Source organism: Rhagoletis pomonella, unplaced genomic scaffold, assembly GCF_013731165.1.
Source record: "Rhagoletis pomonella isolate Grant_MI unplaced genomic scaffold, Rhpom_1.0 Rhpom_scaffold_00006, whole genome shotgun sequence".
In the NCBI taxonomy this organism is placed as follows: domain Eukaryota; kingdom Metazoa; phylum Arthropoda; class Insecta; order Diptera; family Tephritidae; genus Rhagoletis; species Rhagoletis pomonella.
This window is the reverse complement of record NW_023458560.1, coordinates 68213232-68235138: the sequence shown is the minus strand read 5'-3', so window position 1 is coordinate 68235138 and position 21907 is coordinate 68213232. Positions and strand designations below refer to the sequence as shown.

Sequence of the window (21907 nt, the reverse complement as noted above, 5' to 3'; positions counted from 1 at the left end):
AAGTTTAAAGTTGCATAAAAGCTGAAAAAACGAAGGAAACGACGAGGGCAAGTAGCTAAGCATAGCGTTTGGGTTTGGTTTTTTGTCGTCGTTTGCTTTTCCAATTTGTGTGTGAGTTGGTGCGCTTTCGTGAGATTATTGTTCTGTATTGCATTTGTTGGATAATTTTTTAATGTTTTGTGTTGTAGAAACGCGAGTTGGCGAACGTCGCTTTATAATGGCCGCCTGAGAATCATGATGAAAAAGTGTTAAATTGGGACCTTATAATCGTATATACCTACATATGTATGAAGGTGCACCAGTAGAAATATAGCGAAAGTGGAGAACAAAGTGTAAAACTGAGAGAAACATACATACATATGTACATAGGAGAAGATAATTCGAACGCTTAGAAAAACGAAATTCAATAACTAAAGACAACAAAAGTTAAATAGCCACAGCACCAAGTGAGCTAAGTGAAAAAATACATACAATTCCAGCAAATTTTATTCATACTTCGACATCTTTTGCCATAGTGGAGGGTCTCCGATGTTTTTACTGCTGTCGCTGCTATTCGGAAAATGTCTCATTTGCCATTGGATGCACGCGCCATTTTGGACTATTTAAATGAATTGGGTTACAGAAACATATCTGCCGAGCAGCTCAAGGAATTCATGAAAGGTAAACAACAATGATATACTATATATACAAAATATACTATATTTGTTTGCATGCCATATACCCCGTATGTATGCATGTACATAAATATAAAATACATTTCTTAGGTTGTTTACGATCATATTGCTATCATATACACATTTAACATTTCCCACACGCCATGCATTTACTATTTTGTACATATTAGTTTTAAATTCTAATAGTTTCTTCTAAAAATGTTGAAAATCGCTTTATGTTTCATTCAACAATTTATTTATGTATATATGCCTGTGTATCCAAAGCTTTTTATTGTTGCCATGGTCTTAGTCGTCAGCTCTTCCTATGAGTACTCTAACAAAATCCCATGTACCCGGTGGCTCTGTCCTTAGGTCGATTTCAGTTTCTAAATGCATTTTATTACGTTTTTCAAGTAAAAATACATGTATACGCATATGTAACTTTGTGGTATGACTACGAAGCGAACAGATATTGTGCATAACAGGCAGCGAGTAGAAAATCGAGCATATAAGTACATACATCTAAAATGCAAAACAAACATGAATTGTATGTACATATGCACATAGTATGTACTAGTCGACAGACAGAGCAAACGACCAAACGACGACGACGACGACGACCGCGGTACCACAGGCCGGGAGTGCTGGCAAAGGCATAAGTAAAAGCAATAGCAACAAACTGTAGCTGCGATTAGTTGTAGAAAAGTGCTGGCTGTGTGTTACCGAGTCCGGTATTTGTGTTGGGATGGCAATGGCGACGACCACAGCAGCGATATCTGCACTACCATGGAACCAGAATGCGGGGCGGCGAGGCAATACCATAAGCCTCCACCAAAATGAAATTCATTTGTTTTGTAGGCCACATCGCCGCTATTTCTTGCCTGTACGGCTGCTAACTTTGTCTACTTATTTGCCTTTACCAATGTATGCTTACTTTTTGTTATATCAATTATTTAATGTTTTTTTTTTACAACTGTTTTTGCCGTTTCGTTCCATCGCGACTGCTTTTTGACAATTCTTTATTTTTCACCTTCTTTTATTGTTGTGTTGAAATGTGGTGTTATCGTTCGGCAGTGGTGTGTTACTTTTGTATTTACACATTAATTTACGTTTATTTTAGAGCAATTTTTATATAATTTTTAAAGGAATTCGGTTGCGACTAAATGTACTATACATTTAATAAGTTATTAGTTTAAGCTTAAGTTTATGCATTTACATAGGTAGGCAGCATTTAGTTTTTTTTTTTTTTTGACTACGCTATTTGCTGTTTGCTTACACTTTTTGACGTTCTCTTTTGAGACCTATTCTACTTTCAACACCACGTTTTGGGCCCCTTGCTCCATAGAAAGATTTCTTAATTTATTCAATAAGAAATAAGCTTCGAACTACTACAGGTTTTGCCGGTAAAAGCGTGTGCCAAAGCTTTTTCTACACAAATTATGCGCCTAAATAAAATTAAAAGCACATCGTGGTCCATCGCTAGATCTTTATAAGGAAAAGGCGTTGCTAAAAGCAGTTATTTTACTGAATAGATTTAGAATACATTTTAATTTAAAAAAAAAATATGTTGCCTGTTATCATGGAAATCGCTCATGTTATCGCTAAAGATAATTTTGTGTTTGCTATATGATCGCCTTGCTGAAAAGAATTGAAACCAAACTAGCGAAATGAATGTTTATTGACTGAGTTTTTAGGCTGATACGTTGTTGGGTATTTGCCCTTTGAAAATACACAATGTACAGAAATAAATATGTACACAACTACGGGATTGTGGGGTAGTTCTCGTTCATCTGTGCATATACTGATTATATGCATGTCTGTACATAGCATGTACATATGTACATCTATGCACAATAAGCATAAAGCACGAAGAGTAGAAGGGAAAATGCAGAAGGAAGGTGGATGGATGCCGTGTTTTTATGTTCTCCAACATCTGTGTAGAATAGTGTTCTGAATTACATATTAATACACAGGCATATGTACATAGTATATTCGTACATCGGCTTGCACACATAGTACAAGGAAAAAAGGCACATTTAGTATATGAAATGATGAAACATTTCCAGGAAGGATGAATAAAACTTTCTTGTTGGAGTAAAGAGCAAACGAAGAAATAAACAAGTCGTCTAACAATAAAATTCATACACAGACGAAGAAATACCGGCTTCGTATTGAAACGACAGCTGCGGTGTTGTCGCAATCCAATCGACACATGAGCAGTTTAAACGAAAAACGAAATTAAAAGGAACTGGATGAGTAGGTAATCGCTATGAGTTCTAAAGTTGCTCCTTAAGTGCGCGCAAATGTTACCTGTGTCACATCTCACAGCTTTGTTGTACAGCCAAAACACAAAGGAACAAGGTATGCCGTAATGAAATTGTACGTTAATTTTAGTTCCACTATGCATATGGATCTACTCTTTTAAAAATTGACGTAAGCAAAAAAACGCCACAGCAATACAAATCTACTGACGAAATGTTGTGGAATTATGGAAAAAATACTGCTAGGTCAATAGAAAAAAAATATACCAAATTAGCTGATGATATGTTCGCTGCCGTTTATGGCAAATTGTTTATGCTTTGTGATTTGTATGTATTTGTATTGGTTCTTTTCAATATAATTATTTCATTGCACCTGCCTTTATCGGTAATTTTCTTATCTGCATATGTTTTCTGGTGTTTGCATTTTGTTATGTTCCCGTTCCGCTGCTCGCAAACAATATTTTTAATTTTTATTTCGTTAGCCACGTAATGCTGCGATGCAATAAATAAATAAATATCAAATAAATAATATACTTTTCATGCGTTTGAGTAGTTTATGCCTAAATAGCGATTTGTTCAATAGATTAAGGGCTAGTGCTTCAGTGCTGGTTTAAACCCAGTTTAGACGAAGTTTAGTTAAACTCAGTTTAAACTACTGACCAGTTTTTCAGTGCGAGTTTAAAACCGCTTCGTAGTTTAGCTGTTTTGAATTGCAACACAGTTTTTTCTTTAAGCAGATATAAAACGTCGGTAATTTTTTTTTTATTACCTTCCTTTTATTAGCTCGGGATGTACATAACTATCTAATATTGATGCGCCTAAAAGATGCAGCAATTATAATAGGGAGGTTTTAGTTTTTTAAACTATAATTTTTTTTTTCACTTTGATACGATCGCGAATTTGTTAGGTGCTTCATGAGTTGCCCGACCAAATTGCCCTATGCAAGTAAACTCGCAGCTCAAATTGCGTTTGTTAATTTTCTTGTGCATAATTTTAATCTTACGTATGAATATTTCGCTTATTTATATCTATGTATGATTGTACCGCTATACAAATGAGTGAGTCTGTTTTCATGTATTTCGCCTACAATTTTAATATTTTGATAGTTTGAACTCGGCTTAACCCAGCCAGCCAGGCCTAAAGTTACCGTTGATTTTTTAGAATTTTTTTCGCCAAAGGGGGTGCGGATTTCTTCCATATACAAATAAATTGAATTTATTCATTATATGGAAGCCAATGCGACAAAAAAAATTAAAAAAATGAACGGTAATTCGTAGTCACTTCAAATTTGCACATTATCAGACTAAAATTGAAGGGGCTAAAAAACTGTGTACTCAAAAAAATTCTAACACTTCCGAGAAAAAAGTTTGAAATTTATGTGAAAGTTTGTTGCACTTTTTTGTAGTTGGGTTTGTATCGGGTTTGTCTGAGAATGAACTATATTTTAATTGAAAATTCTTAAATAAACATAAGTGGCACACAATATCACTTTGAAATGACGTGCTATAGATATGACCGATACTGTACATAATCCAAACTAGAGATGGGCGCCGGATATTGGGACACGCGGAAACCACGCTACTGTTTTCAGAATGGCCGGGATAGGCGTTATAGGGAAGGTATTTAAAAATTTTGCAGGCGGGACGGGACCAAAATCCTTTCTCGACACTCCCGATAAAATCCGCAAATGCAGAAAATCTTCCTTAAATACTTTTTATGGAATCAGCACTTTTTTTATCTTTATTGACATGAAAACGAAAAGCAAAGCAAAAAAAAAACAATAGTACGAAAATGTCAAATTTTTTATTACTTAATATTGATTTTGAAGTCAGGCGAGTTAAATTCAGTGATAAAGGTCGGGACCCGCATACAATTCTGAAAAACGTTCGGGGCTTAAAATTCGGGATGGGCGGGAACAGGGTTGAAATTTTTAGCTAGTTTTGGCTTTTTTTTCCATATCAGCAACCATGTGAGATAGCATGATGCAATAATACAAGCTGGTATCAGTTGTGACAGCTCGATTTGATACTGCCTTAGCTCAGTAGAATGAGAAGAAAAACGGGAAGAAATTAATCCCCATTTGGGGGAAAGGAAAAATATAAAATTTCTTATTTTCTTCTAAACAAAATTTGCTTTTTTCATAGTATATTCGTAATGAAATGAAATAAAATAAGATTAAATACCTTTTTAAGAAAACCAAATGTGTACAATGAGAAAAAAAAAACATTCAACTATATTATTAGACAAAGAATTTCTAAAGTATCAACACGATTTCACCTAAGGCAGTCAATATGGCGGAATTAGAGCGAGAAGTTGCCAGCCGATAACACCTTTGTATTATAGTGAGATAGGACCTTTCTATATTAAAGCTCAACCAGCCACCCACGGAGCGCCTTTCCGTACCTGCCTCCGTATCAACATATGCAATTGCTGTTGATAGAGCGAGAGAGAAGCAACAACAACGTCACCGTTATGCGGTGGTGAGTTTTCGTCAACACGAGAATTCCATAAAAGCTTAAACAGACAGCGGCAGCGTTGATCCGGATTAACTCGGACTTAATCCGGATCAACTGCAGTTAATTCCCGAGTCGATCCGGATCAACGCTGCCGTCTGTTTATGCTTTTAGATAGATCGTTTCAGCTGACACGGTCTACGGTATTTGATTTTGGTTAAAGCATAGTAAACCTTTTTATAGCAAAATAGCAAAACAATTTTACTTGAAAAACATTGTGAATTAAAAAAAAAATCCAACACCTTGTTTCTTGTTTGAGTCACTGTACCAGATTTGGCAAATTTTTCTTTTGTTTTTTTAATGTTTCTTACTTTTTTTTTATAAAACTTCTGCCCATTATCTGACAAAATACCGACTTTGCAGAAAAATTAAAAAAATTTTACAACAACAAACTTTTTATTAAGAATGTTTAGAAAATTTCTAAGAACGCAGTTTTAAAGGCCATTAAATACTAGCTTAATAAAATGCTAGTTTCAAGTGGCAAAAAATTCGCGTTTATTTTTGATAATTTTGTTTTTTTTACTGATTTTGTTATTATTTTCTTGCATACAAACAAAAAAATTGTCGAACATATATGTACAAACAAACTTTGTTTGGCCAAAAGTCAACGCGTTTTTTTAGTAACTTCACACTTGCACTTTATTATATTACAATTTAATGGGCTATACTCACTTAATAAAATTCAGAAAAATTTGATTAGTAAAAATTTGCAGAATTTTTATAATTTTAAAATAAATATGTTAAAATAAACAACACTTTTAGCGCCTGCCGCTATAAATGTTCCTTTATTATTGAGCGATCATGCCTTAAGAACTATACTCATATCTTTTATAAACCCAAAACGCCTTAAGTCTAGTTTACAATAACTCAATGTAGTTCAGGTATACTATACACTCCTGTAAAACATTGATATGTATGTACTCTTAACTACGTAAATAATTATTAAACTTTTCCATAAATAGGTGCAAAGAGCAAAATTGTTGTGATATGATGTGAGGTGTACGAAAGTGGATTTCGCATACTGTACATGTGTATGTTCATTTAATTGCATTAATGCTTACATTTGATAATTGTATGTGTGAATGCAAGTGCATTGACTAAATACATACACTCATGGTCATACTAATGGGTACAATGTTATTGGTTGCAATTTATGTTCATTTATTTATTTTTAATAATTTTCATTTAAAAAAATAGTTCGGTCCACAACAGAAACCACATAAGTGAAAGTTTGCACAAAGTTCACACAAATTATTTAAACTGCATAAAATGTTCATCAAAATTCCAAACTTTTTATTCAGAATTTTTAAAAAGTTTTGGGGTATGCAGTTTTGTAGTAGCCCATTCAAATTTAGTATAATAAAAATTACCGTTGATTTTTTAGATTTTTTGGTCGAGGATGTGGCGCATTTTCCTCCATGCAAAAATATACATATTTGGTTCGTACTTTAAAAAATTCTGAATAAAAAGTTTGAAACTTTGATGAAAATTTTTGGAAGTTTGATTAATTTTTGTAAATTTTCTGCAAACTTTGAAACTCTTTTTCAAGGGGTTTCTATTGTGGTTCTAACAACTTTTTAAATTAAAGCTATTAGAAATAAATAAATAAACATAAATTGCAAAAAATATTTTGAATATTGTACCTATTGTTATGACCATATGAGTGCATATACATACATATGTATGAACTTCATATGTGCATGTGTATTATGTAGTAGATACAATGATTATTGCATTAAATTCTCTACAAAGCTTATAGAAAATGCATATTGCGGTTTTCCTCCCTTTTAGGGCATCAAAAGGGTTTGATAGCGTAAGCTTTGTTAAATTAGTTATTCGTACATAAATATATACATACATACATATTTTCACCTATTTTATATTTCGATGTATCGACAATGGGACCGACCCGCACCAATTTTAAAAATCCTCTTTTATTTGGGGGCTTTTCCGGGCGTGCGCTTACGATTTTAAATATAATAAATTTTCAATATCTACAATTTCTTGTGTAGTAGGGTATGTGAATTAGGGTATTTCAGAAATAAGGGCATGTATGTTGTCGTATAACTTTGGACCACATGGTACCTCAAGCATGGTCCCATACTAATTTGGTTTAGTTCTGATCATTGGATCATGCAGAATTTAATGGTATGCATAAATTTTTATATGAGCATTGATGTCGGTTGTATTTTTTTTTTTCTAAAAATTACATGTTTTGAGTATGAATGTTTTGTTCAGTGTTTGGTCGAGCTTCTCAAATGTTTAATCTGCCTCCGCAAGCCACACAAATAGAGACGCCTACGATTTTACGCCGGAAGACAAACGCTTAGGTTTGAGCTGTTGTAAAAATATGTATGCGTTTTCTATAATTTTTGCATGTTGCTGCACCCTGGGATCGAATCACATTCTTATTAAGCGGAAGCACGCAAATCTTTAGATCAAAACGAAAAACGAAATGATAGTACGCATATTTTCGCAAAAAAAAAAAAAATGGGACACCCTAATGTGCATACACATAATTCTGATTTTTTTTTTTAGTTCATTATTTACCGTACTCCTAGATACACAACTTCATTATTTGCTTTCCTGGCAAATCCAGCCAATGCTTTATTTTATTTATTCATTCAACCATTGTTCATTTAACCTTTGCATCTTGCTGTCTGATGTTTTATACGTACGCTTAGACTAAAACTTAAATTAAATAAGCTAAACTTTCTAAGCTCGAAATAAAATTCCTTGAAATTCAAAACCACTTTTTTTATCTGTTTTATTCTTCTACTTCTTGGTGTGTGCGCCAATCGTTCATATGCTTAATCTACCCTGCCGCTGCAACAACGATAACAACACAACTCGGTTTCAAACAACAAATTCGTTTAAAATTGTGCATAAATGTCGGAACAGTTAATCTGCACCTAAAGGTATGCAATCACAATCGGAAATATACAAAAGCAAACTCAAAGAAAAAATTAGCATCAGTCAGCAACAGCAGCAACAACGACAGCAACAGCAACAGCAATCCCAAAGTCGTGAGCAGCACCGTCAACAGCATCAGCAACAGCGCCAACAATCACTACAATCGACTCCAAGTGTAACAACAAAAGCCACAACAGCAGAAGGATCTGAAGCAGCCGTTGCCGGTCTCGGCAAATCTCCGCCTGTGCCGCAACGTCGCGCTACTGTCAAAGTAATTAAATGCAAGAAACCATTGTGCCATTTCAAATTCTATTTGGACATTTGCGATCATCAGCTTACCAAACGAATTGAGGAGCAGATACGCACACTTGGCGGTGCGCTCGAATTTTTTCTAACATCAAGTGTTACACATTTCATTACCGATAAGGCGATATTACCACCGATTGTTGCCAATAATAGCAACAATAATAATAATAATAATAATAACAACAACAATAATAATAATTCGCTTAGCAGCCGTCCTGGTACACCCCAAACACCAGGCACTCCAAATACGCCACAAACTCCATACACATTCGATACGCAGGATGGTAAAAATAATGCTTGTGTTGGTAGTAATACTCCGACTGGATCAACCAGAAAAATCAATACACGTCAAACGCGTGCCAATGCGATTTTAAATCGTGTACGTCGCGCCAGCACCACCAACGCAATCAATGTTAATGTTGTTAGCGGTAGCGAGCCGCCAAATTCACCAGCAGCACCAGCAGTAAGTTTAAAAGACGTCGGCAAACAGTCGCCAGTTATCTCAACGCAGAGTCCTTATATTGTTTGGCAAACGGAATACGCTTTGCACTTCTTCAAGAAGGTGCAGCACGAGTTGAAGGATTACTTGGGTGGACATTCACGCCACGATCAACAGAAGTTATTGGGTAAAGGTCGCAACTCAATCAATCCCATAGATCTTAAAGGAGGTGGATTCATAAAAATCGAAGCGATCAAACGCAATTACCGTCCCTATTACCAACTGTTTCGAAAATCTTCCGGCACTGAGTGGCCGAAAATAGAACTAACACGTGAGGACGGCGCCTTTCGACTTTCGCCGAAAAAGAAAATCGCACCAAGCGCAGAAGTCTCTGCTGTGACTCAGGAGAGAGTAAAGGAAAAAGCAAAAGCTAGAGGTAACGAAGAACAGAAAATGACACGGAAATCTCGTTCACGCTCATCCCAGCATCAAAGGCCGGTGCAGACGTTGAGAAAAGGTGGTGGTGGTGGTGGTGGCGCGGGCGCGGCAGATTCGGCTGCGACAGTGAAAAGCAGTCAACGTAATTCGCACGCTGGTGCCGCTGCGGGCGCTGTAACAGCCGGCTGTAAGCAAGTAAAAGAGTCCAGCGAGAAGCAATGCGGCGTCTGTGAGATCTGTAAAATCGAATACGATACACTCACCATTCATCTGAAAACAAAAGATCACGAATATTTTGCCAAGAATTCGCAAAACTTTATTGCCTTGGACTCGCTCATACACACCTCAGCCGACGTGAGCAAATTTCTCAACGAGGATAAAAAGATTGATTTAGAAGAGATGGAAGTTGAAAATATCGAGGTAGTTGCGGATGAAAATGAGCCCGATCCACTTGAAGGTTCAGAGCCATTGATGTGTGTGCCGGAAGTGTTGGAGCTTATGGAAGATAAACGCCGAATGTCACGTGGCGTGATACAGACACCTTCACCTACTCTACGCGAGAAATCGAAACGCAGCACGAAGGGCAAGCATTCGTCGGAAAAGTTCCAAAACCTACGTCTTTCTAAGTCGCCTAAGGCCACAGCAACAGCAGTGAAGTCACAAACAAGTCCACTAAAACAGCAATTGGCACTCACCACTACCACAACATCCAGCATGTTGGAGCTGCAACGCATCGAGACTTGCACAACGGCGACAGCTACAAGTGCAACAAAGCCCACTCCGATCACCACTGCGCCGGCAGTGGCGGCGGCTTCTGCGACAGCGCCAATACGCCGAAAACCGACGTCGGCGGCTGCGGTCTCACCGCCTATACGCGCTATGCTGCCGCCTTCCTCGTTGTATAAAGTTGTGGGCACACCGGACACGGTGTGTACACCCGTACGTAAGCCACGCGGTGACCTACCCTCTGGTGGTGACCAAGCTGTGACTGCATCGCCTTCGCTCATTGTAAAATTCAAGAAAGTACGTGCAACCGAACTGCACCGATTAAATGGCGAAGCCGAGAGTTTTATGTTCCCTAAGCAGCGCACATCTAGTGAACTGCCCACCGATGTCGACCGCCAAACCACATCCGACAATGCGCGCGCTAGTTTCTCATCAATAAGCCTAGATAGCACCAGCGATGGTCCTATGGATGTAGAGTTATCTGCAACCACAGCAAATGATGATGGCAAATCGGCGGAGGGAAAACATGCGGCAAAACGCGCAACTGTCACTGCAAAGCGACGAAAAAGCCAGACGACCGCTGCCTCTAAGCAGCGCTTTCGAAACGCCCCCATCCAGCCAGAGATACAACTAAAGGACAAGCAAGTATCACGCAATAATGCGTCTACGAAGCCGACAATAGGTAACGTCACCGACACAGCGAGGTATGCTATGTCAGCAGCAGCCGCCAAGGCAAACGCCGCTGCAGCTGCACTAGCCGCTATTACATTACCCGAGGCAACACGTAAAAGCAGCCGCACCGCCACCGCTATTGTGACGGCAGCAACCACAAGCAGTCGATTACTACGAGCAGCCGTGGAAGCAGCAAAGCATAACTGTCGACAAATGGCAGCGGCCAATGAATTATTGGGAAATACAAGCAAAAAGTCGTATGCCAACGAAGTGACGACAAAGCTCTTGCCGACGGCAGCAATAGCAGCACCGAAGCAGCAGGGCCGTAAACGTGTGGCAGTTGTAAAAATGGAGGATCGGATGGGGGATGCTGGAAATGATAAAAAAAGTAGAGATGTGAAAAATTTTGAGAGCGAAAGTAAAGATAAGAAAGGTGGAGAAGACGATGATGGAAGTACTTTCGTCAATAAAGAGAAGACGGCGGTTGATGGCGACGCAGGTTTAGGCAAGAATTTCTGTGTGAATTTGGATGACGATGATGAAGACGACGACGACGATGATGATGAAGAGGTTGATAATGATGACGAGAAGGATGAAGACTATGTACATTGCAAGAGCAGCCGGCGCAAATCCGTTTCGTTTGAAAGCTTTTCAGCCATTTGGCAGAGTGGTCGCAGGGGTGCCGTCTCGCGAAAACAACGGGCTGCACAACGTGAAGAACAAAAAGCCAAGCTGGCTATGTTAGCTAGTAAGGAGTGTAGCGATAACTCGGCAATTAAGAGCACGGAAGATACAGGCAAAGGAGGTAAGCGAAAAAAGTGCAACGAGGTGCAAACAAATGCGAAACAGCTGATTATTACTGCCCCTGCCAACAACAGTAAAAGTAGCAAACCTTCAGTTGCAGCCTGTGTTACTCCAACTACATCATCCCCGAAGCAAAGGTCCACAACCCTAGCAAGCTTTGATTACGCTAGCAGCGAAAAAATAAAGCGCATGAGATACTCCTTTGAACGCATACCTGTGTCCGATATTTGGTATAACGTTTTCACGAGGCAAGATAGCTGTTCGGAACGTTTTTTCGAATATTATGGTTCAACGAACTATCGCAAGTTGCCATATGAACTGGGGCCAATACCATTTGTGAGCACCATAGACACCGGTGTGTGCTGTAAGCTATGCGAAAAGCAAAGGAGCGCCGATATTTCATCAAAGAAAGTAACAAAGGGCTTTTCAAAAGCACAAAATGCATGCAAAGTAAAAACAGAGCCATTTGAGGATTCACAGGCGGGGGCTACCAAATCGAGGGACTCAAGCAGCGGAAATTCGAACAATATCGCAAATGCTGTGGGCACAAGTGCTAACCAAAGTGCCGGCGATGTGCAGTCGGAGCAAGCTACAACGCATTCCAGCGCCGCCTCTGCCGCAATGCAGTACAAGCATAAACACAAAAAGCTGCAGATTTTGCAACGTTACCGCCAGGAGCAGCAGGAATTGCAGAAGCGACAAGCCGCCCAAGCCAGCGCCCAGATGGGCGATAGCTCCAACCAATTGCAATGTGATAGTAAAGCCAGTACACCAGCTCAAGAGCCAACACGCGATCGACAGCGCGCCGGCTCGACACATAGCACAACGAGCAGTACGAGTTGTGCCAGCAGCACGGCCACAACTAAAACCAGCAAGAACAGATACCTCAACAAGCATCTGAACAAAGCCGCTGCCGCTTTCCTGAATTTAGAGCTTCCGCCGCGAAAATCACCACGCGAACATGCTTCAACGCTTGCCTTGGTTAGCTGTATTATAAAGCAGCGGCAAGATTCGCAAAGTAAACCAAATTCAGAAACCGACGAGCCGTCCACAACTCCTACGCATACGCCATTGTCTGTTGCTGAAACAGCGGGGACCACGACAATCGCCATAAATTCAACAACAGCTACGACAGAAAAGCAAGCCACTCCGACAGCAGCAACGACGGCGGCAGATCCAGGAGAAAGTCTAAAAGCGTCAACGACGACGAGTGCTGATTTGCCAGCAGTTTTGCGACATACGCGTTCAGCAGCTGCCACACCCGTCGAAGAACTACGTTTTACAACGGAAATCTCAGAGAATGTTAAGCGCATGCGTCGCGGCCAAAACAAATATGACCACTCGCCGCCAGTAGCGCCAAAATCACGAAAGAGCATGCGGGGCGGCCGCCAGCCTGTCAAGTCGCCACTGGGCAGACCGCCGCGTAGCTATTATGGCTTGCAAAAGTTCCTGCACACAACTGGCCGCACCACCAACAGAAGGAGCCAAACACCCAGTGTGTTGGCGGCCGCGACAGCGCCAGCAAAGCGTCATAGGCGCGTAAAACATGTCGCTGGCTTTGCGTCAACGGTGCCTGGTGCTCGCCGGCATCACTCTTACAGTGGACTGATGGCGCAAGGCTCAGCTTTACCATCCATACGAAAGACTGGTTCGAAGAAGGGCGTGCTGGAGTTCGAAGTGGATACGACGGCAATGAAGGCACTTGATGCCGCGACGAAACATACTAATATGCGACTGCTGGAGTGGCAGATTGATAAGTATCTTCAACTGCATGGCAGGGAGTATGATTTAGCGGAAGATTTACCTTTGGCCATTCGTGAGGGAAGTGAAACTGTGCCACTCGCAGCGACAGCCACCGCGTCAACGGCAAAGAACAACAATAGCCTAACGTCTTCGACTTCGGCTTCTACGAGTAAGGCTTCACATCGCGTTAGCTCCGTGATCGCGGACGCCAAACGAAATGCAAGTGCTTCAACAGCACCTTTCGACTCGAATACGCCACCACCCACCGACTGTTTCTCCAGCGACTTTGATCTATACGACTTGTTTACGAATACGACGGGCGTCAACGCGTCTGAAGACGAACAAACGGCAGATGTGAGCAACAAGCGCAAAACTGGCGCCAGTTTCTCGCTGTATAGCTCGTTAGCGATGCAAAATTATTTCCGCAAGAGGAAGAATCTTAAATCTAATCGCACTGGTTGGCCGAAAGTACAAAAGAAGAAGAGTTCAGCGCGCCAACAACAAAAGCTGGCACAAAAAATACGATTTCTGCAGGACATTGGCGAATTGGCAAGCAACGGCATTAAAGAAGAGCCTGACGCGGCAAGGGAATGTAAAGAAGGCGCCGAGGATCAAGCAGATAGCTCCGCAGTACGTTGCAAAGATGCACAACGGCGGCGTGGAAATGGAGTTATTACACCACCAGAAAGTGATGCAGAAGTCAAATTGTATGGGAAACGCACAATGCAGAATAACGACGATGAGGAGGGTGGAAGCGGAGAAGCAGACGACGACACAGAATTGGATGCAGGCGAGAGTATACCAGAGGAGGAGGAGGATGGAGAGGACGATGACGATGACGACGACGACGAAGATGATGTAGAAGATGACGGCGAAACGATGGCTGATTCAATCGAGGAGGAGGAAGAAGTGCCACCAGTTGAGGGCGACGCAGATGCCGCGTTAGAGGCTGATGAAGAAGACGAACTAGATGGTGAAATAGACGGGGATGCTGTTGCCACAGCAGGCGACGATGAGGACAATATTATGGATGATGACAGCAATTTCATGCCTGCACGCAAGCGGACACGTCTTCGCACCAACGCAAGTCCGCTCGAGGAAAAGCACGTGACGTCGAACTCTTTAACAGCGCACAGCGCCAACTCGAACAACACTGGAGCCACTTCCACACCGTCAACGCAAATGTTGCGTGGCAGCTTGCGACGTACACCGCAGTTGCTCAATGGCAGCCTGGGTAGTTGCATAAGTCCTAGCGAAAAAGCCGGCGATAATTCGGATATTTTCACAGTATCATCAGATGGACTGGATACCGATTTGGATATGAGCAATTCACAGCATAAATGCGACGATGAGCATCTACTCCACAACCACCTCCATCATCATCATCAGCATCATCATCATCAGGATCAATGCGCAAATCATCAAACGCCTAAACGCAAATTCGACTTATCCAAATATGCGCCAAATAATGCCACATCAAGCACCTGCGCGGCAGAGGCCGCAACAGCCGCTGTCAAATCTCTAGCGATATCGCAATTTCTAAAGAAGGAAGTCCGGGTGACATGTAGGCGGCTACGTGCGCCGTTCCGCCGCTATCGGTACCGCAGATAGAATGACACAGGTGATACGTCTACATCAATGACCGTTAAGCGGTGCCAGTCATGTTACACCATAGGCGAGCAGCGGGCAGTCAGAGAGGAGGAGGAATTGCTGCGTGTACAAACGCCGCAGCCCTGTGGTTACATATTTCACTAAATAAAAAAAATAAAAAAAACTTACATATATTATACGGACTAACTTAATAAAAATGAAATGAAAAATCGCTCTCACAAGGGGTACTAAAGTAAACAAGCATCTATTTGTATTTTGTACGTGTAAATTGTTATGCAACCTTTATGTTTTAAGTAAAAATCTTAAAGAAAATCGACCAACACAAAATGTAAAAAGGCTTTTTTTAATATGTAGACGAGATGTGGCAAAGAAGGAAGTATGTAATTCTACTCTGTCTAAAATTACAATACCTACAAATTACATTTTGTAATAAGTTCATTAAAAAAAAACATCAAAAGATAACTGAAACAATTTAAACTAAGTACTACAAACTTGCAGCTGCCCACGCACTAGCCCACGATCCACATTGTACAGTATGATGTAGAAAAGTTAGCGTTTACGTTTATTTTTGTGTGTAATGTTAGCCTAAATGAATTTCGTAAATCCTCAGCTTATGAACGTTTAAGTTTAAGTTAAAGAAAAAGCCGCTGAAATTAAAAATGGTTTTTGTTGATTTTTTTTTATATATTTTTTTCTTTTAATTTTTTTTCTACGCATAAAAATGTAATGTAAAGTGTAGCGTTTAAGTAGCGTATTGTTGTAATCGTATATATTTAATAAATAAAATAAAGAATGCAAAATGCATATGTATGTATGTGTTGCTGAAATAAGCGAAACAAATCTAATTTTCATATGTTCTGTAAAACAAAAATAAAAAATAAAAATAAAACTATAAATGAACTTAACTTTAAATACAAAACAAAAACACTTAAATTATATTGCTATAAAATAATTCGGCGATATGTATGTAATTTAAAGTAAATATGTATCTTTTTTTTCATACGCCAGCAACATTTCGTATATACATATATGTAGATACAAAAGTTGATTATTCAATTTCACAATCATGCAACCTGTGTCATTACTTCTTAAGTATGTATGTATGTACAAGTACGTTGAAGACATTGATAAGCTGATAAAACCAAACTACTGCTAAATGTTTAAGTTAACAAATAAAAATGTCGAAAGTTATAATTTAATTTAAAAAATATATACAAAATTGACTATTTTTACTTTACGAAAGTTTTGAAAAGTAAGTAAAATTCAGTACCCAATGATGTGTTTGTTGTTGTAACAGCATACACATTTCCGATTCTGGTGAAATCTGCAAAAACGCGACGAACGTGTATTTTTGTGTTGTTGTTACTCACACTCACTACATCCAAAAATCTTAATAAATATTATTTTAAAAGTGTTTATAAAGTAAGCAGGTTTTTTAAAATTACAAACAAATTGGATTTGAGCTTTAAAACAATATTAACTAACACCCAAATTCAGAAAATGAATAAAAATTTTGTATGAAAATCTTACTTTATAAAGCTCCCACTGGGAAAATAGGTAAGCAGCACCTTACGAGGTAAGCCATCTTTCCTTTCCGTTTTTAGTACGAAAATTGTCATCATGGCCAATGTCATCTACTAGTAAAGCGCAAAATGAACACCTCCGACGACACATTCACGACGTTGTCAGTTACAAAATAACGTGCAGTCGCAAGTTATTTCCAAGCACCGAACTACTCCGAGTGACTGCTCTGCATTACACGTAACTTACTTTGTAAAGCGGCTCAGAAGTATGTCTGATACCAAATGTACATTCTAAATTCCTGCTTACATAAGCCGGCCACGTCTTTGTTAAAGTAAGGGAGATTCGTCAGTGAGGTGGTAAGAACAGCCGGGTGAAGTGTAAGTTGCTGGTAAGGTATTGCCCTTCACCTGGCGGTCCTTACCACTTCCCACAGAAAATTCAGCTACTAGACTCAGTAGCCGACAGTTGGTAGCCAGTAGCCATACGTAACTAACTAACTAGACTTTTCAGACGGTCTGAATACACTCCACCAAATAATTATAAGACCTGTATTAAGACTTCACCAAGAACACAGTTTTCATAGGAAAAAATTTCGTTATGTGAGAACACTGTCATATGATCAGTCTGTGTTTTATAGCGATACTACCCTGCAAAACTAATTTTTCCGAGTATTCTGAATTGTAGAGAAAATTTAAAGAATTCGTAAAGATCTCATCCGATTTTCAACTTTCATTGCCTCTAATATGAACATTTTATTTGAAAACTTCCCAAAGTTATAACAAAATAATTAGGATCTTTTTGAGTGACAATGAAAAAGTTAGTAATTTCGGTAGTTTTTCGCCTAAATAAACGTTTTAAGGCTAAAATATTTGATTTATTTTTTATTGTATTTTTTTTCTGGAACTCCATTGATTGAAATAGATGCAAGAATAATGTTTTTTTTCTGCCGATAGAAGGAAGTGATACTACGAGTTAAAACGGTAATTATAAATTACTTAGAATTTCGAGAAAATTATGGAGTGAAGCGAAGTACTGGGAGAAAATTTACTTTATCACCAAGGGATATTCCAGAAACTATGCATTTTTCAAAATTTAAGGTCGAACAAACCATCTAACTTTGTGAATATCCTAAATTTAAAATCCGTCGACTAGACGTGTGGAGCAAGCGTTTAAAGCGTATGTAGACTTAGATTGCAATAAACGTGTACCAACACCTTCAGTGTACCACCTACTTGTGGCAACCATCCGGCCCATCCGAATTAAATATGTTTTCACCGGATATCACCACATTAGACCACTCTTTGTCGCAATAGTGGCAATTTTCTTCAAAGCTTAGTCTATTTGCCTTAAGCCGAGGTTATGGTACACGTTTATTTTATTCTACATCTGCTTTATCCGCAATATACGCTTCTACGGTTGCCTCGTGTGTATTGAAAAAGAAAAACATGTTGATTCAACACGTAGCTTCAACGGTTGCCTCGTGTGTAGTCAGCATTATAACAAAAATATTTTAAAATAAAATAAGTAAAAATAAGAATTTAAGTTAAACGATTTTGTTGAAAAGAAAGATAATAAATAATTTAGATAATGTACTAAAAGTGAAAAAATATTTAGGTAGGTCCTAGGTACAAATTATTACACTACCTTCCTCATCGGCCTAGGGCACTGATGTCACTAAAAAAGTGGAAAAAATAATAGAAAAAAAAGGTTTGACATCTGATATTTTACAGTCTGCTGTCTCACTGTTTCCTTAAGAAATAATGGAGCGGGCATATATCGTCGCTCGAATAAAGAAACAGTGTAAATGCCACATACACTATTATTCGATAATTGCACCATTGGATAGGCAATCCTTTAATCTATTAGAAAAATCTTTAGTTTTCTAAAATATCTCTTTGGCTCACTAATTTATTCCCGAAAAACGAAATTGTATTTGTATGGTTTGTAATGGTTTATAAAAGCTTCCAATTCGTTTTTCTCAAAACTATACTTTTTATGTTACACTATTTCATTATTCCAGCGACGATATGTTAAAAATAAGGGGGGCATGTGCTCGTCCCCCAAAAAAAAAAAACAAACTTTAGAAAACCATAGCAGAAAGCTACTTAAAAAAATCAGCCTCAATACATTTTTCGTAAGTATTTCTTGGGCGTTTTTTAATCGTCGACCTAAAGAAATGTTTACAAATAATAGCATAAAAAAAGATTTGGTTTTTATTACCAAAGGTTTGTCTCTACGGAAGGGCATTGTGCGTTATTGAAGAGAGTAAAAATAATTTATGTCAAATTGAGAATAACGAATATTAAAAAAAAATTAAAGCGACCAGTTCAGATCTCTATTATTTGAGAATTTCGAGCAACACTTAATTGTCCATTGTAATTTTTTAATCCTAGAAATAAATTGAATAAAATAGAAAACATTAAACTGTACTTGAATTTTTCTTGTTTTTCGTGCATATTTACTAATGTTTTAGTGCTTGTCTAAGCGCTTAAAATTGCTTTTTTCTTGCTTATTTTCTTCGGCCCTGCTTATGTATGTAACCTAACTATGCTGTATTCCGCTTCCGCTATTTAATACAGGTAAAATTTAAAATTCAAAATTTAAGCATTTCTTTTTAATTTCAAATAAAATTTTCTTCAATTCAGTTATCTTAAATTTTTACGTTTATTTTAATCCTCCCTCATAGATCTACGCAAACTAATCAAATATGAGGCAACGCTTGGCATTAACATTAATCAAGACAACTATTTTGAGAACCTCTTCAAGCGCACAACTGCCAGTTTTCGCGCCAAAGTTGGAAAGGAAAATGTACGTTGCGAACGAGTTGTAAAGGAAAACTATACACGTAATCATGATCAACATGTGTTGCGCCCGCTAAACCAATTAGCCCAGCACCAACAACCTGATTCCAGAGCAGCAATAACGAAAAAAGGGCCACAAACTCAAACTGCTCACAGTTATTCTAATACGCGCTCTGGAGCCACCACAGAGGGTGGTGGCGTGTTGCGAAACAGCAACAAAAATCATCAATCCCAACAACATAAACCGCCGCAGTCTGGGCCATCTAGAAATGCGCGCAATTTGGAGAATTTATGCCGTGAGCAAGCTTGGCAATCAGATAATCGCATACCTTTTGGTGAGTGCCCAGAATCACGTGGACCACAACACGAAGCAGCAGAACGTGGTAGGACAAGAGTATCGCAAACAAGAGCTTTAGTTAGAGAGCGTAGTCTGAAAAGAGTTCAGCCGGCAACAGGCTCAAATGAGGTCAGAACAGGAAGAAGCAAGGCGGCCAGCTGCGCAACGGCAAGAGATGGTGGCAATTCGCAACCGGCACAAGCCGTTGTGGCACGAGACGCAAGTCATGGACGCGCACGCGCTAAGCAACCAAATCACGAACGCGGTGCAACAGCACGAAGCCCGAGTGCTGGCAGCTCTGCCACAGCTCGATCTGTGGGAGTTATAAGTAAGCAAATAAAAGATTTCCTTAGAATTATGTAGAAAAAAAACTATTCTTTGCTTCACCTTCAATTCTTGTAATTCTTCCATTTGCAGTACCACGACATTGCACCACTACACGTCGCCGCCGTCCGCTCAGTACAGATCCGGTCGCCTTATATCACTACTACCAGAGCGAATGGAATCATTTCCGCGAACAAATTCCCGGCGAGAGTTCACATGCGGATTTACGTTGGCTTATACGTACGCGCCTAATGGATCCCAACTAATGGACTATGACGAACTTAAGGGACAAGAGATATATAACTACATATGTGCATACATATTGTATGCTTTTTAGCTATAAACAAATTTTTTTATCGATTTTTTTAAAACAGATTGACTTGATTGAATAAAAACTGAATATTTGTAACTTTTAATTTCGCGCGTTAACTATGGTGTAAATAACTGTTTTTCTGGCCTAAAATAATTTTTTACATGTTTTAACACGAGTTTTTTCTTGCGACTATATTTAGATGATACAGTAAAATATAGGAAATGTATCTTGATTTTTTATAGAAAGCCATATTGTAGTCAACAATCATTATGCCGGATTTCCACTAGGAGTAAATGAGGGAGAATTCAATTAAGAGAGAGGAAACAAAAAGATATTTACAATTTTGTTCCTGCAAATGTTACTTTAGGCGTGCGCAGGCGTGCGTATAAACGTGGTAGCTGAATGTGTATGGTGCTACGGGGCATATACGTTAAACACCCAACTACGGGTATATGAGCACGAGTTATTTTTTACTTTTTTTAACCAACTTCACAAAAAAGAGAAGGTTATCAATTCATCGGAAAATTTGTTTGGTATGTATGTTACCGCATAACTTTGGGCCACGTTAACCGAATTCTATAATTCTTTTTTAAAGATCATTGGATCATGAAGAAATTAACGATAATCTTAAATTTGTATATGGAAATTGAAGTCGGATTTGTTTTAAAAAGCACAGAGCCCTGTGAATGCGCCGTTAAGAGCCCCTGCTGCGGATTTTTTTCGCGTAAATAATTTTTCAGTACAACTATTGTTGAGTCCCAGCCATAAGGATCTCACAGTCGTCCTGATTGTTTCATAGTCATTAGTTACGGGTGTGGTGTATATTACAACTCTCCTTAGTAGAACAGAAATTGTTGGTAGTAGGGAGTTATCCACTTTGCTAATTTGCATTTCCGACCCGTGTCTAGCAGAGAGAGGTAGTACCTTTAACTTTACAATACTCTCGACTTTAAGCTCTACCTAGAATTACAGCGGACAACGGTAAAGCTGTCGGCGGTAAGTGAATAGCGTACTACAATCAACACTCACTCAAAATTTGGCCGTCCCCTCTGGGCGGTAAAAGTAGAAATAAATTTAAATCAACCGAAAAACGTCGGCGGTAAAAACGCCGCCGCCGCAATTATGAGCCATTCCATATGCCTTCGTGAGTTTTAATTTTGACAGCTGTTAACCGTCGTCCGCTGCAATTCTGGGTAGAGCTTTACTGTCTTGGAATCTAACGGCTTCAATGCCGCCTGGCTGTCGAAAAATATAGTGACGTTCTCTGACAAGAGACTTACTATTCCGTGTGAGACAAGTCGCCTTTTTTTGGGGAGTGTTGCTGGAGTGACAGTCCTTGCCCAGATATAAATGTGGGTCGTTCCGGTTACGTAGACCCGACTGTCGTGGGAGTTACGATGTCTCACGGATAGCTACCTTCATGTCAACACACTCCAATGTGTCTCAAATAAATTATGCCATATATTTTTCAGATTTATATATAAAATATAAAGATCAATAAATAAACAACCTATGCCAATGAAATATCC

The 21907-nt window shown here is 39.0% G+C and overlaps 2 protein-coding genes across 2 annotated transcripts; both read left to right on the top strand.

Annotated features, from left to right (window-relative positions):
• Nucleotides 1-571: 571 nt before the first annotated feature.
• LOC118741186 (protein chiffon) lies at nucleotides 572-15231 on the top strand. Its single transcript, XM_036473064.1, has 2 exons — nucleotides 572-660; nucleotides 8329-15231. Exon 2 carries the CDS (start codon nucleotides 8348-8350, stop codon nucleotides 15077-15079), a length of 6732 nt encoding a protein of 2243 aa, XP_036328957.1. The 5' UTR covers nucleotides 572-660; nucleotides 8329-8347; the 3' UTR covers nucleotides 15080-15231.
• LOC118741187 lies at nucleotides 2932-20481 on the top strand. The gene is made up of 3 exons (XM_036473065.1): nucleotides 2932-3014; nucleotides 19290-20069; nucleotides 20159-20481. The coding sequence occupies exons 1-3, from the start codon at nucleotides 2957-2959 to the stop codon at nucleotides 20329-20331; spliced, it is 1011 nt and encodes a 336-aa protein (XP_036328958.1). The 5' UTR covers nucleotides 2932-2956; the 3' UTR covers nucleotides 20332-20481.
• The last annotated feature ends 1426 nt before the right edge of the window (nucleotides 20482-21907 follow it).

Excerpts from the sequence above, each read along its gene's own strand:
- LOC118741186 (XM_036473064.1), top strand. The coding sequence starts at position 8,348 with ATGCAATCACAATCGGAAATATACAAAAGCAAACTCAAAGAAAAAATT.
- LOC118741187 (XM_036473065.1), top strand. The coding sequence starts at position 2,957 with ATGTTACCTGTGTCACATCTCACAGCTTTGTTGTACAGCCAAAACACA. Across the intron at positions 3,015-19,289 it reads CCAAAACACAAAGGAACAAG|ATCTACGCAAACTAATCAAA; the intron begins GTATGCCGTAAT and ends CCTCCCTCATAG. Across the intron at positions 20,070-20,158 it reads TCGATCTGTGGGAGTTATAA|TACCACGACATTGCACCACT; the intron begins GTAAGCAAATAA and ends TTCCATTTGCAG.